Source organism: Juglans microcarpa x Juglans regia, chromosome 3D (genome assembly GCF_004785595.1).
Source record: "Juglans microcarpa x Juglans regia isolate MS1-56 chromosome 3D, Jm3101_v1.0, whole genome shotgun sequence".
NCBI classification, from domain to species: domain Eukaryota; kingdom Viridiplantae; phylum Streptophyta; class Magnoliopsida; order Fagales; family Juglandaceae; genus Juglans; species Juglans microcarpa x Juglans regia.
This window is the reverse complement of record NC_054598.1, coordinates 9,360,458-9,376,582: the sequence shown is the minus strand read 5'-3', so window position 1 is coordinate 9,376,582 and position 16,125 is coordinate 9,360,458. Positions and strand designations below refer to the sequence as shown.

At 36.7% G+C, this 16,125-nt stretch overlaps 2 protein-coding genes across 3 annotated transcripts; one reads left to right on the top strand and one right to left on the bottom strand.

Annotated features, from left to right (window-relative positions):
- Nucleotides 1-284: 284 nt before the first annotated feature.
- Nucleotides 285-5,047, top strand: LOC121256291 (cyclin-dependent kinase G-2). The gene is given in 8 exon segments (XM_041157037.1): nucleotides 285-435; nucleotides 585-1,409; nucleotides 1,412-2,606; nucleotides 3,614-3,749; nucleotides 3,861-3,949; nucleotides 4,139-4,250; nucleotides 4,345-4,451; nucleotides 4,561-5,047. Coding segments are annotated over 7 exon segments (2,280 nt in total). The 5' UTR covers nucleotides 285-435; nucleotides 585-868; the 3' UTR covers nucleotides 4,661-5,047.
- A 3,876-nt stretch (nucleotides 5,048-8,923) lies between these two features.
- Nucleotides 8,924-13,895, bottom strand: LOC121256290. Of its 2 annotated transcripts, none has more exons than XM_041157035.1 (4): nucleotides 12,986-13,895; nucleotides 11,814-12,245; nucleotides 11,320-11,626; nucleotides 8,924-9,516 (listed from the first exon to the last, which is right to left on the bottom strand). In XM_041157035.1, the coding sequence occupies exons 1-4, from the start codon at nucleotides 13,454-13,456 to the stop codon at nucleotides 9,476-9,478; spliced, it is 1,251 nt and encodes a 416-aa protein (XP_041012969.1). In that variant the 5' UTR covers nucleotides 13,457-13,895; the 3' UTR covers nucleotides 8,924-9,475. The 2 variants fall into 2 exon arrangements, with proteins under 2 accessions (XP_041012969.1, XP_041012968.1); XM_041157034.1 differs by having other exon boundaries at nucleotides 8,924-9,530; nucleotides 12,986-13,892.
- Nucleotides 13,896-16,125: the final 2,230 nt, after the last annotated feature.

Here is a 16,125-nt window from a genome sequence, read left to right as displayed (position 1 = left end):
AACTGAAACGGTAGAAGGAAGAGGAAAAAAAAACTATCATGATTCACACCTAGGCAGCGGAGAGAGAAGCCAGACATTCTCTTTCTAAAAAAGTGACATTGGAAGTTATCAATGATCGAACAGTCACACAATCTGGAGTAAAATCGTAATTTAAGCGGATGGGTCTCGGGTCTGGTCTTGAGATGAAAAGACCATCGAGAGAGCCCAATGGTATTCGGGCAAAGCAACAGGGCCCGCCCAGATATTTTGACATTTCCCCAATAAACTAAACCAATAAAAATCAAGAGCCACCCTTTCCTTCCCAAACCCAAAAGCAATCCCTCTCCTTTTCTCTCTCTTCTCGTCTTTGGGTCGTCTTCGATTGTGATTTTGAGGGTTCTCTCTCTTAGAGGCTGCGCTCGCCGACTTCTTTTGCCCACCCCCTATACCTCATCGGTAAGCAGTGTCTATCTTTCACCAGCCATTATCTCGCATGGGAGGTCGAGGATTCTCCCGCAGTTGTCCTAATTTGTAGGGTTTCTCTTCGTCTCGTGCCTCAATTTCTTGGTTTCTTTTTAATCCGATTCTTTTTCAATCTCCAATAGTCCGAGAGAAATTAGAGCTGAATTGCACGAAGATTGAAATTCTGCTGGTAATTGTGGTAATATGCTTTATTTTATCTTTTAAACCTCGTTTTGTTTTTGGATCTGAGTTTGTTTTGGTTTTGGGTTTCGCGTTGTAAGTTCTTGGTTTGTTTCTATTTTAATAGAGAAGTTGGGGAAACTTTTATGTCTTTGATTTGGTGACTCTGGGTTAGGGTTTTATAGTGTTGGCATTGGGATTTTAAAAAAAATTGGGTGGAGTCATCTTTTTATAAGGAAAAAGAAATATGGCTGCTGGGAGGCACGGGGGATATCGCGAAAACGAGTTCAGGGACCGCGATTCCAGCAGTGAATTGTCAAGGAGGGATTTTGCGAATATCAAGGAAGAGTATGATCGAATTAGGAATAGTAATGGTAATCTTGACATGGAAAGGGGCCATATCCGGGATGCAAGAGATAGGGGTAGGGTTAGGCAGAAGGATATTAAAGAGAGGGAGGTAATGAATGGGGGGTATCGATCAGCTTCAAGTAGGAGTGATTCGGGCAGTAGTAGTGGTGGTGTTCGTGGGCCCAAGCGATGTGGGTTTGTGGCTAGGGCTGTGGATAGGGAACCCGGTGAGTTGTCAAGTGAATCTGATGATGCTATTGAATCTGAATCGCAGATTAAGGATCCCAATGATTCTAAGGCAATGGATAATGGGGTTCAGTCACCAGCTCCAGAGAGAAAGAGGAAGTTTTCACCTATAATATGGGATAGAGATGACAAAGAAGTCAATAATTCATCGAGAAGTAGGGTGTCCTCAACAGTGAAGGCCCTTCATCGTCCCCCCTTTTACCCAAGGCACACCATCAGTCACCTGATGTTGTTCTCGATGGGAGTGCACAAATATCTCCCGGTCAGAATAGCAAGGATGAGAATTTGCTGCGATATTCATCACCAATTAATCCCCCATTGGCATCTGAGTCTGTGGGGCATGGTGCGCCTGAGTCTCCAGTAGGCTTGATTTCTGGGACACCAAGCCAGCAGTGGGGTAATGATTTGGAAGCAGAGCAGCTAGAAAATGATGACTATGTTCCAACACGGAACATATCCTCTTCAAGATGGGCAGCTGGGAATAACTCTCCAGTTGATGAAGGTGAAATTATAGATGATGAGGGAGTACATAAAAGGAGAAAGAAAATGCCTTTGTCAGATTCATTGGAGGCCAAAGCACGTAACAAGTCATTGAGTCCAGAGCTGGGGGAACTCAGAAGAGAAGACTCTGAAAGATCTCGAGCAAAATCATCTGATTCTGATGAACTTGTCACCCGTGGAAGGTCTTTGAATCAGGATGATTATGCTGATAATGATTCAGAGAAGGATGACTCCATGCAAATTGATGAGGAACACCATAAGAAATATAGTAGTGCTAGCCAGTCAGATACAGATTCAGGGGATGAAGATGATTCTTGTGGAACACCAGAACCTGCACCTACTCCACCAAGGAGCGTAAACATGCTTCAGGGTTGTAGAAGTGTTGATGAGTTTGAGAGACTTAACAGGATTGATGAAGGCACTTATGGTGTTGTATATAGAGCAAGAGATAAAAAGAGCGGGGACATTGTGGCGTTGAAAAAGGTGAAAATGGAGAAGGAAAAAGAAGGTTTTCCATTGACTTCTCTGAGGGAAATAAACATTCTTCTTTCTCTTCATCACCCCTCAATTATAGATGTTAAAGAAGTGGTGGTGGGTAGTAGCCTCGATAGTATATTTATGGTGATGGAGTACATGGAACATGATCTTAAAGGACTCATGGAGACAATGAAACAGCCATTTAGTCAGAGTGAAGTTAAATGCCTAATGCTCCAGCTTTTGGAGGGTGTTAAGTATCTCCATGATAATTGGGTGCTTCATCGGGATTTGAAGGCATCAAATTTGCTTTTGAATAATCGGGGTGAGTTGAAGATTTGTGACTTTGGGTTGGCACGTCAATATGGGAGTCCATTGAAACCATATACTCATTTGGTGGTTACCCTTTGGTACAGGTGAGCTGCAGTTGCATTTTTACCTTGCATCTCCTTTTGCATAGAAGATGCATTTGTCCTTGTTGTTCATTACAGAGACACCCTCACACATACTCCTGTCTTATATTGTTGGTCTTGTTTCAAAAAATCCATCTCTAGGGAACATCTGTTGGTAGTCCTTTCTTTAAAATATACATTTTCCAATATTTTAGTTAATTGAAGACAAGTAAAGCAAAGAAAAAGGGTGTTGACTTTTCAAATGAAGTAGAGTATATTTGGAGAATTATTAAAATTGTTTCAGGACTTCATAGGGTAGAGGTTTTTGGACAGTCTAAAATGAAATAGAGAACCAACACTATGGGAGAGAGTATATATTTCTGCATCATGTTCCGTACTATTACATGCTAAATTTGATCATGTAGATTCATGTAATGGGTCTATCAGTTTTTGGTATTCTTTGTTTTCCTCGTCCCTCGCTCCCAACACCCCCTGCCTTAAAAAACAAAAACCGTGCAGTTCTTATGAACCTGAATGGTAATTGAACTTGATGTTGTCCTTTCCTTATAGTACTTTGTAATTGCTTTCCATCACTTTTGTGGTCAATTTGTTGACTGTTCAATACATTGTTCTTTTGGTAAGTTTTGGGGGCACAAAACTTGGTACCATCTTTTGTTACTTGAGTCATTCAATGTTTTTTCCCTAAGAAGTGACAGGATGTTAACCTTGCTAGGCTCAATATGGTAAAGGCTGGTAACCAGTTTTATATATATGCCTTGTGCTTTGGCTTCAATGGATCCATTCCATTTGTTCTTTAGTCTTTTTTCTCAATTGAATTCTCTCTCTCTCTCTCTCTCTATATATATATATATATATATATATATATATATATATATATATATATATATAATACACGTGCACACATGCTCACACATTGGTGTGTGTTTATATCTACACAGACACTCCTATCTACACATTATTGGCATAAACATCGCATTGTGAATGGTTTTTCCAATTGACTTGTTTTACAGGGCACCTGAACTTCTATTGGGAGCAAAACAATATTCCACGGCAATTGACATGTGGTCGCTGGGTTGCATCATGGCTGAATTCTTATCAAAGGAACCGTTGTTTAATGGGAAAACCGAGTTTGATCAACTTGACAAGGTAAATTAGAGACGGGTGAATTTTGCTTGTTCTTGATCTTTTTGACTCTTAGCTGTTAGGGTTCCATCATGACTTTCAGTACTAAATCTTAAATTTCTTAAATGTTTGCAGATTTTTAGGATTCTTGGCACACCAAATGAGACAATTTGGCCTGGGTTTTCCAAGCTGCCTGGGGTCAAGGTCAATTTTGTCAAGCATCAGTAAGTATAAGTGATGATCCATATCTAAACTTCTACCATTTACTGTGATTATGGTTTTCTTATTTCTGTCACTGTTTTCCCAGGCTTCCAGCTTTGGGTGGTTCTGGTCTGGCTAACTGGCCTCCTATGGTGACACTTTCAGTTGGACAGTTTTCCATGTTTGTATTAACCATGATATGTTCCTTTCAGGTATAATCTATTGCGGAAGAAATTCCCTGCTACATCATTCACTGGATCTCCCGTTCTCTCTGATTCTGGATTTGACTTGTTGAACAAACTTCTAACTTATGACCCCGAAAAGGTAAATTACTAGCAAGCTGTTAAATGGCTTCCCTTTTTTTTAAAAAAAAAAAAAAATTCTGGTATAGTTACTAGGTCCTCTGTGATGCGTGCAGCGAATTACAGCTGAAGCTGCTCTTAATCATGAATGGTTCAGTGAGGTACCTCTTCCCAAGTCCAAAGAGTTCATGCCTACTTTCCCTGCTCAGCATGCTCAAGACAGGTATTATTGACATTATATGAACAAGAAATAGCTGCCAGTGTGAATTCTGGTTGCATTATCCTTGATCGTGCAATAGTTATGATATTGTTTTTGTTTCTTTTTATACTAGACGTGTGCGGAGAATAATGAAGAGTCCCGATCCTCTGGAAGAGCAGCGTAGAAAGGAGTTGCAGCAGGGGCATTTAGGGACTGGCGGTGTGCTTGGTTAAGTTAATGAATCTGCAGGGTGGCCTTGATCTCCTTGCTTTTGTTTTGTTCAACGCTGACTAGTAACGTGGTTGAGGTGAGAAGACATGCATTGAAACGAAGTTACAAAAACTGTTTGTTGGGAGATCATTCGTGCTGTTTTTTAGCAGGCACTATTCAGTGATTTGGGTGGACACTCTTATGGCTTCCTGTCAACCAGACTTATTGCAGGTTAACTTTGTTCTCCAGCTTTGGTCATCATTGCTTGCATTGCAAGGTGTGGCATGACTGCCTTTCTTCTGAAAAAAGAAGTTTCAGCAGAAACTTGTGTAACATATTCTCTTTGCTACATTGTAAACATTTCTTTTGAATTTTTTTGAATATTATAAAAGTATGGAATTTCCCAGCTATCAGCTCTATCTTTTTTTTTTCTTTTAATTATCACATTGTGTTTGCAAGAGACGGTTTGATTGGTGTGAAGTGGAGGGGATGCTCTTTGCTTTCCATTGACGAAGTAACTGTCAGTAATCTAATGCTTCAAGGTAATTTATCCACTTGATGTCTTGTAATGCTTCCATGGATCAGGGTTATGTTTTCCATCCATGAGGGATAACATTTATGATTTGAAATAGTAGCATACACTGATTTGGTGTATGTAGGTTCAGTTGCCATGGTGGGTGGTTACTTTCCATTACTCGACCTGCATTAATTGTTGGCGGGTGGTGGAATATTTGCTAGGGTTAGCAACCGTTTTTGCTGTGCGAGGGATTGTTAACCATGTCGAAAATGCATTAAATGCTTCTGTGTATTTCGTTCTGAATGTGCTGCTGCTGCTTTCATTAAAGGATTGCTGCTACTGAGCTTCATACTCATTATAATGGATTTCATTCCTGAGATTAAGGTTTTGGTTGTTCCAACTGTGGCATTTTGAGTCTTTTCTTTCATAAAAACATCTTCATGTACCTGTATTTTTACAAGGCGTGCTTATGCGTATTGGAAGAATTGAAATACGAGAAGGCAAGCTGGAGACCTGGCATTGTAAAAGTGCTAATTTTTTTTAGGTTCAGGCATGAGTCATTTTGAAGGCAACTAAATAATGAAGATTATGTTAGTCTATGCTGGAGAGTTCGAAAATGAGTAATTTTTAGAAGGCAACTAAACAATACAATGCGTGTATACCCTAGGAATGGGCTCTTTAACATTTTTCCACTTTATTAGTGTTCTCTTAGGTGTGATTTAGGTCCCGTTTGGATTCAGGGATGAGTTGAGATGGTTTGAGATGAGTTGAATAAAATATTGTTTGAATATTATTTTTTAATATTATTATTGTTTTAAGATTTGAAAAAGTTGAATTGATTATTATATTTTGTGTGGGAATTTGAAAAAATTGTAATGATGAAATGAGATGAGTTTCTAATCCAAACCGAGGCTTAGTATTTAAAATTGCACTCTGTCACTGGCATTTAAGTAGTGATTAACTCTACAATTGCAATTCTGTTCTGTACTGATTAACTCTACACATCCTTAAGAAGGCATGGAACTGAACGAATTCTTGGCTCTGTCCCCTGTTATTCTCTTTGTACTGATGGTGTTAGAATGATTCAAGCTTTAACTAGTCCCGGAAGTTTTATGACATTTGTCTGCGAATGTCACTGCAGCATCAAAGCAAGCAGGTTGAGGAGGTTTCCTGTGTACACTGGAATTTATAGATCTTCAATTAGGTGTTCCTTCTGGCTCGTTTAAGGTACAATGCAAACCTTTGTTATAATGCATTATCCCAGTGTCATAATTTATTGTCCCTTATTTTTTAAGATATTCAAAAACAAATTTAAGGTATGCATTGGTTTGATGTACACTTGAGAATTCTGGGGTTGAATGCACATTGACACTGTCTGCTCGTAAAATTGAACACGATGGTTACTTGTCAAATAGTTGACTGTACTAATAGACTTTCATTTGATTGAATTAGTTGAATAAAAGGAAGATCAAAAGATGGTGAGATTCTATCCAGAAGTTGATGCTAGGTGTAATGTGCCTTTTGGTTGGTTATATTTTGTTTTCACCTTTTGCGAAAATGAACCATGTTATCTAATTATCGAGTTCCCACTGAGTAGCTTTTTCCACAATCATTTCATTTTCTTCCTATTTTTTCCCCTTAAGTGGAATATTTAAATTAAGGAAAATAGTTTAGCATCTTGACAAGGTATGTTATCATTACAAGTATAAACTGTTATAGATGCATTGCAAAAGTTGATGTATGAGTCTGAATGCTAGGATGGGATAGAACTTGCTTGATCGGTTAGAATTTCAAATATGGGAGTAACCTGTGGATCTAGTAAATAAAGGAGGGTATTATAGTTTCAATCTAATAACTTACAAATTCTAAAGCACAATTTTTATTTTTCTGGACTGCTATGCCCTATTTTACTAGAATTATTGTAGAATCCTTTTCAATCCCCATCTTGTGCATAGCTGTGCTGATCTTTGCCTTTTTTTTTTTTTATTTGCTATAACTTAGTTTATTCAGATTTCTTTGTCAGCTGTTGACATCTTTTCTAGCTCACATGTGATCTAATTATTATTATTATTATTATTTTATCTAATTATTATGAAAATAATTTATTATTATTATTCTCTCATGACATCATATGATTGGCTCACGAGTGGAACATAGCAAATAGTCTTCAATAATTTAATGCCACATTGTGGAATGGTAGGAGAATGATAATAATAAAAGGGATGGTTAGTTGTAAGTAGTTTAGAAAAGTGAACTCAATCGTTGTATCGTAACTGGTGTCCAAGAGGTTGCAGGATCTGGCTGAGAACCTTTTGCCCCTGTTAGTGACTTATTTTATTTTATTTTATTTAAAGTTTCCTTTTGGTGGTGGTGAGTTGCTCTATTTGCTCCTTTTAGGTAGCTTAATGATATTACTACAGTAACTATTTTATGAATTATGAGGAAATCCGTTTCAATGTTTTACTTTGAGAATCGCTTTTCGTGAGTAAATCTTAAGTTTATCCAGCGATTGGCACCAAATAATTTTGTAATATGCAAATTTGGTTGGCTGAGAAAGCTGCTGCTACCCCGCGACCAAAATTTTTTTCGACTGTATCTAGTCACAAACAGTCATACTAGGAATAGAATTGAAATAGGATATTTTTGTTGTTTATAGATGTTGAAAATGAAATGGATTCTCTCGTTTTGTTGTTTATAGATGTTGCTACGTAGCTGCATCCGGCTTGGCCTACATGCTTGATGCTGGCACGCCTTTTTGAAGAATGGCTTAAAAATTGCCTGTAAATTGTTAATAAACAAATTTTTTAAGTTTCTGTCTGAATATTGTTATTGAACCGACCCTCGATAGTCTCTCCTGTTTCTTTATGAATGCTGTCGTTGATCCTTAGGAAATAATGCAGGCTGGCAGAACCCCCACACGTTTGCTGTTGTGTGCACATGATCATTTTCTTTTTCTTGTAGCATGTTCAGTGCAATGAGGGCTTTAAAATGAAGTTATTGATGTTGGTTACGAGCTGGATGATGATGCATTATCTGACCTTAAATTAATGTTCTTGTAAGTCTTTAGCCCTTGTCCGTTCTGTAACCTATTCATCAATCACCATTTCGCTTTGTTCGATCCTATAGATTGTTTAGGGTTGTAGTTGCTGTACAAGACAGCTCCCCCGAGGAATGCAGCTTCTTTAAAAAAGAATCCTCTTTATTTTTTGCACAAATATCTTAATTTAACTTAAAACTGATAGCATCTGTTTAATTAAACATGCTATGCTTGGTAATCTTATAATCTAGTTTCTTAAAAGCTATAATGATCATGATGCTTCGTATTTTACAATAAATGAATGGTTTCATCTCCGATAGTATGCATGCTGCGCACTTGAGATTCTAAAACCCGTCAACATCTAGAGATTTGGGGTTTTAATGAGATTTTATCTAGCATTTACGCTCAGACCTACAACTTGTGATTTTAGCTATTGGTTTTTATTCATTCAAAGCATATAAAATAAAAAGATAATCAATCGGCATTTTAGGCCAATGGACAATGAGTTCAACAAGAAAGATTTAAACCAAATCTGGGTTTTACTATTTATATGAATTAGAAAAATTCTATTTAATTTTGTCATGTAAATAGAAAACTCTAGTAGCGTGCTCTGGTTGGAAAGCTTTGTAAATCCGAATGATTGGGATGCTAAATAACGTGGCAATTACCATGAGTAACTTTCGTGAAAACTGATCATTCTCTTAGAATTTAGACAAGATAAAAACATGATTCTTAAGAGATGAAACAGAATAAATTTTTAGAAACAAATATTACATTAAATAAAATTGCAAAGACCTGCTGAAGCCTAAATCACAGGTCTGAAGTTGGAGTTCTGGTAGGTCAGGGAAACCTTTGTGCTGGTGGGAGTACAACAAATCTTGCAAAAGAAATTTGAGAGAGATGATTCCAACAGGCAACGGCTGTCTCGCTCAAATGAACAGTAGTTACCTATGACACCAGTCACCATGTTTTCATCCAAAGGATCAAGGTCTCTGCATTAACCACTTCAGATGAATGTTAAGATATCGCAACAAAAATTTGGAATTCTATGTGTAGCACCGGGTAAGCATTATCCAGAAGATCTGAGGTAGCGCCTGCAATGGCTTCACAGTTTCCTCTACTACTTTCCTGGCGCTGATGTTTACACTCGAGAGTGGAAGATCCGAGGAGCAACCATGGCGTGATGGAATCTTTACTCAGTTTGATGTGAAAACTACGGTCTTGCCGAGCAAAAAGGTTACCAGAGACAGTTCGATGAAAAATAGTGTGTTGAGGAGGGCCCTATCAACCGTCCAACCAAATATCGTGATTCCTCCAGGATTTGTCTGCAAATAAGTTACTGCATTACAATACCCGAGATAAGTGTGGACTAAATGCAATATACAAAAAGGTCAACAGTATTGCATATATACCGCATTTAGATTCATGCGCAGCCAGTCATCATAAAAGCAAAACAGGCCACATGAACGGAAAGAATTCATCTGCCAGAGATGAAAGCTCCACCAGGCACTGTTTCTTGTTTCTCTTACGTTTTTTACTTTCTTTTTAGGATAGTCATATGTATGTACACTTTTCAACGTGAGAGCTCTTAGTTTTACAATAATATTCTATATTCCACTTGACTTTTTTCCCCTCAAAAGTAAATGCATTTGAATGGGACAACTTCAATGTAGATAAGAAAGGGATCCTTACACAACCTAAGCATTTCGTTGGACAACATAACCAGTTTTAACCTTTGGGGGTGTTCTGTAAGTAGTAATTAAGATGCATTCAGCTTTTTTCTATAAGCTATATTTACTGTTAACCACTTTCCTATTGTGCTAGAAACTACGTGCTATTATTCCCATAATTTAAATTTTACACTTTAATTTATGGGAAGTCCAAATATATATATGTCCACTTTTAAAAGTGAGTTCTTACTTCTTCAATGTCATATATTCCACAATTTTTTTCTTTTTTTTTTGTCAAAAAGTAAGTGAGTTTTATTAAAAGTCATTCCACCTCTAATATAAGAACATTTTAGGAAGATCCACCGTTTGTTTACCTTTTTCGTTAATAATTATATCATTTCAAAACAGCACATCTATTATATGACAGAGACAGTATCACACGCTAGTGCAGCCAAATTATGTGATTTGATTATTGTGTAGTGTGCTCTAGGCAATGCATTGGGTTTCCACAGTGATGCAAATAGTGTAGCCTAGAGAAGGTCTCATACTGCTCGCTTTTGTTTGATATGTTCATTTGGAACAAATAAAAACTACAACTACACTTAAAAGTGAGAGTATTGTTACAAAGTCCTCAAAAGTTGCAAGGAAGCTTCCAGGAGGTAAAAGGTGACAAGTGGGCTTATTTTGCTCATGAACATCTTAACCAACGTACCACATTCATGAATTACAAACAATATTTTTCAATTTACAGCTTTAAAAATATCAGTGCGTCAAGATAAGGATCACTTGCTAGAGGAACTCAGAAGATTCTTTTTCAACACTTTTTTCTCGGCAATAGCTTTAGATTTTAATGGGCTTAATGTTCATGATTTCCTTATAATATTTCTTCTTCCTAGTTAGATGTTTTCTCTTGTATACATCCAGTGTACTTGGCTACACCTACTGATATTAATAAATTATTAACAAATAAATTCTAAGTGTGTCTGCTGAAGTCATCAGGTTTGCAGTTTTTTTTTTCAAGTAATCGGTGCAGCAGTTTTCAATTGTGGAAGTTGATCAATTTCAACTACTGAGCACACCAACAAGAAATATTCAACGCCTATCGCGGAGAATATAAACACAACTTCATACAACATTCATATCAACTTTAGGTTAAATCAGAAGCAATGGAAAGTAGCTATGGCATTTAGCATTACAGTTAATTCTAGAAAGCAGTCTACATCCAGTGCATTTCTTAGTTGATTAGTTTCTTGTTACATGGTGGATCATGTCATCTGTAAGCAGTTATTATGGGAACCAACTTCAAGAAACTTATTACTGATGTATGAGAAGAGAAATTATATCATCTGAGTAATTTAATTATCCTAACCATGATTACTTGATCTCTGACTGACTAAAAGAAATTGTACAGAAAGAGAAACAGATGTAATATTAAAAGAGGATGTACGAATTTCATACCAAAGGCTTGTCTTTTGTGATATGAGGACATATAGGAAGCCAGTTGAGCATCAATAGGAATTGGAACATAATCCGACGAGTCCAAATCACTTTCAGAGTAATTTATTTCCATGGAGTCCAAATTAATTGCAGCCTCCAAGTTCCCCACATTGTTGGAAACTCTGTTATGCAATGAATCTGTTGAACTGCATGTTAGCAAAGCATGCCACCTGCTTGCAAGAGATGCAATACCTTGAGCTCTATGGGAAATTTTTGTGGCTGCATGCAAGCAAATAATAATCCCAACAACCTGAACAATTGTGGACACCTGAAAAATTGAAGGAAAAAATGCTTGAATGTATTTAACCACTAAATTTTTTTAATAGATGGGTATGATGAAAATAAGAAAAATGATACCAATTCAGTGTGTACGTAGCAGCTACTGTTGCCATTTAACACATAATTTTTTTCTACACGTGATAAGCTTATAGAGTGAAAAATAGGAACCAACTTACTGCAAAATGGCCGCCATTTATTATAGTAATTATTCCACTATATGCTGTGGTCCGCAGCAGGGTCACAAATTGGCTTGCTGTGACGACAAAGAACCCTAGAAGAAGATAAATTCGGAATCTATGGCTTATCTTAGACAGATGATACCGCAAACGGATGTGCTCCTCCATAAAAACCAAGACATCTGATTCTCTTTCCAAGAGCTTCCCGTAATCATCAAAGTGGATAACTTGCAGATTGCAGACCATGTGAAACAAAACGCTGGCTGATAGAGAGATCATACTCACATAAGTCCAGGGTATAATCAAAGCTAATAAAATAGCAACTGACTGCCACCATGATTCATGATTTACATACAACATGCGGATGACTTCCCGTGCAGTCTTCAGAGCAACACATGGCAGTGCCCAATATATGAGGAGGCGTAAAGAAGCCTATTATATCCCAATAAATGAATTCAGTTCATCATAAATCAGAGTCTTGTGAAAACACTCTAGAGGTAAATTTGGGATTAAATTCAGAGAAGCCCCATGATTCATGATGTACATATAAAATGAGATAACTGCACATGCAGTCTTCAGAATGCAATGTGGCAGGGTGCAATAAATGAGCTAGCGTAAAGAAACCAAACTATCCCAATAAATTATCTCAGTACATCTTAAGATTCATAAATTTGAATCGTATGACAAACCTGACGAGGTAAATCTGGCTTCAAATTCAGAGACGAAATCATCCCAAGCACAAACTACTCGCATACTCTAGAGAAGATACATCTATGTCCTATTCAGAGTAGTGCCTTTAAAGAAGGAAAGTGTTAAAAAAGGGATGACCTTACTAGAGACTTAATACCTACATGAGTGCATGTGCTATGCGCTTCTTTTGAGGATTTGAATAGAAAGGAAATCATGGTAATTTCGGTAAGCACATTATGATCGTACAAAAGAAGCCCCTGCCACTCTCACAAAATATTATCTTTTTTCATTTGTTATAATGCATTCATACTCGTTATTATAGGCCTCGATTTATGATTACCAAAATCCATCTAATCATACATATTTAGGGAATTATAATGAATGTTGATCATGGGATACCAAATCTGCATGGATTATCAAATTTTCAAGCACATCAGACAAGCAAAAGCAAAACGCATTCATAGATGTTGGTAAATGCTCACCAAAATCTGCTTAACGTAAACGTCATGAAAGCGAGACATTTGGCCATTGGATCGGTCAACGAAGAGGAACTTTCGAATCCCATACTTGCGGAGATTGTGGGAAATGCAGAGCAAAGAGACAGCAGCGAGGCACGCCTGCGAGGCCACGATGTCCAGTTCGAAAGCCTTAATCTGGTACATCTCGCACCCCGAACAGTCGGAGAGCTCGAGCACCACAACAGGGAGTGCCACACTTATGAGCACGAAAGCAGTCCAAGACAGAGCTGAGCTCCTCCAAGACGACTGCTTAAACCCGAGGAAAGTGAGAAACTTTTCCAACTTTTTGAGTGTCTGATCTAAATGGGTCTCTTCGTTTTGTCGTTGTTGTTGTTGCTGTCGTGGTTCTTGGGGAGGAATGTGGTTTTGGTTTGAATTGAGAAGTGGGGTTTGGGCGGGAGGGTTTTCTGCGTGCACAACATGAAGATCAGCCATGAAACAAGTGCTTAATTGGAATTCCTAATTCAGAGATTGGAGAACTATCAAATATCCTTTTGGACGATAATGCTAGAGACCCGGCCAAGATATTGGAGGTGGTTTTGGGAATGGGATTTGCAAGTATCTGAGGTTTCCTATGCTTTTCCAGCTTCTATGGGATGGAAAACTGTGCAAAATGACCCTCATACACACACAAAAGCAACAACCGACAAAAATGGGAACGACGAGAAACAGACAAATATCACCTAGACAAAATGGTACTAGTTCTGATCGGATCTCTGTTTCTCCAAGCTCGTCTTGTCCCTGATTGTTGGGAACACCAAAACAACCAGTTGTCTTCAAATTATGGCCCATAAATTGGTTTGGACAAAATTTCAGTCAAAGTTCATAAGTTTTGAGAGAACAATTTTGATGGACGACCAGGATTGGAACACGACTTCGGACTTCGGAGCTCTGAGCTTTCATTAAAGATTGGCTTTCGTTTTTTTCCCATACATGGCATAGACTTTCAAAGTTTGTAAACTCTGTATTAGGATCCGTTTGGATATAGTCGTCATTTTATTTTATCTAATTTTAACTAATAATTTTATTATTATTCATAAATTATATCAATTTATCTCACCATCCAAACCGGCTTTTAGTGATTAGTTCAAATTAACCTCACCGTAAGTCTCGGATCGTTAACATCACTTCAATTTTCAATGACTTTTGCTATAGTTTTGAGTGTTTGGCTGTTTATTAAAGGAGTTCTACTTGCAAATCGGAATAGAAGATAAAGCTCGTCGTATTATTGCTACGATGAGACTTGAATTATAAGATATCATTTTTCAAGATTTTTATCAAATAAAAAAATATTTGTTATTTATTCTAAATTTTTTTAATTTTCGAATGTCACTAGATTGTGAAGCCGCTAAACATGTTACATTTATACGTGCGAATGAAAATGATAAAGTAAAAAGTAATATTGTAATGGCCATGTGGATTGAGCAGTGTTGATCTATGAGAGAAATGATAGTTGTAGTTATGAGTATGCAAGGTTCGCTTAATTATTTTAAAAAAATAAATATATATGAGATTTATATGAAAAAATAATAATTTTTAATAATAAATTTTATTTTTTTTAAAATAATTGTATTGTATTTGCACAACCGTATGGAATTTTGGACTGAGCCCAGACAGAAAGAAAAGGAAAAGAAACGTTATGAAGCTCACATGTTTTGACTGGGCTCATTTTTCAGATGAGCAGGGGGTTAAATCAAGGTCTTGCTCTCTCCATTTTTTAAAAAAAAAAAAAAAAAATTGTAAAAATCAATTAATATAAATTAATTTGGTTTTTATTTTAATTTTTTTTTAAAAAATGTTAAAGATGCGGCAGCCTTGCAAGGTTATGGTAGACGAAATGAATCCGTTTATTTTCAAAACTTATATTATATCATTTCATCTAATTATTATAATTTTTTAAAATTTTTATACAAAATAAAATAAATAATTTAATTTTTTTAAATCTTAAAATAAAAATAATATTAAAAAAATAATTTTAATAATATTTTATTTAATTTTTATCTTTAGTCTTAACTCATCTTATCTAATATGTAAAAACAAACGATGCATTCAAACTTGTAATTCTCTAAAAAAATCGCAGAAAATATCAATATGGGAAGTTGGTAGTCCAAAATTTTATTTTATACAAAGAGTAATTCTACTCTTAGGCCGGTCTACTCTCCAACACCACACACTAATGATGTGGCAAATCCGATTTCTTAAAAAGGGTCTAATGCTCAAGTTCCCTCTCCCCTCTCTCTCTCTCTCTCTCTCTCTCTCTCCTTTGCTCTCCCCCTTCTCTGCCAAATCCTTCTTCTCCCCCCTCCTTCTATGACTCCCTCTCCCCGTCGACTATGCTTTCCCCTCTCGGAGTTCAGTCACTCAATAGAGAGCAAACGAGCCTAAAGTACAATGTTTGAAGTTCTTATTCTTTTAGTGCCTATTTTCTCCTTTGTACGTTTTTTTTTTTTTTTTTGGATTCAAGCTATAATTACTGGTGGGGTTTTATATGTAGTTTTTGTGGTTTTGATCACCTTTTTTTTTTTTAACCTAAATCATGGGCAATGAAGGTGCGAATCTCTTTCACTCGCCAATCTCTTGTACTGTTTCGATTGGAAATTACCTAGTGGAATGAAAGAGGAGGACATTAACATGGAAGAATAGACAGGTCCGGGTCTTAACCAAAAAAGAAAACCATTGAAACTATTAGCGTAAAGTTTTCATCTTTATCACGCTTAGAGCTTTTTACTTAAAATGAAGTAGTGAGAACAAAGAAATAAGCAGGCTTTACTATCTATGAGCCTATGCTTATAGTAAATCTCAATTCAATGGCATTGAAAAGAAAAAAAGCTTCTCTGTGTTTTGTGACTCTCTTCTGTTTCTGGACTTCTGCATATGTATTACTTTCTCTTAAAGGTGTAAACTTTGAAGGTAACCCCAAAATTTCTTTCCTCCTTCCCTTTAAAATTTGCAAAAGCAGTGTTCTTTGGGTGCCTATATGATGCGAAATTCTCATCTTGCTGCTTTGTTTTTTATGGGAATAAAATCTTCTTTAATAGATCAACTGTTACGCAAAACCCTGCACAACAATGAAAGGAAATCGTTGTTTTTCATTTTCTACTATT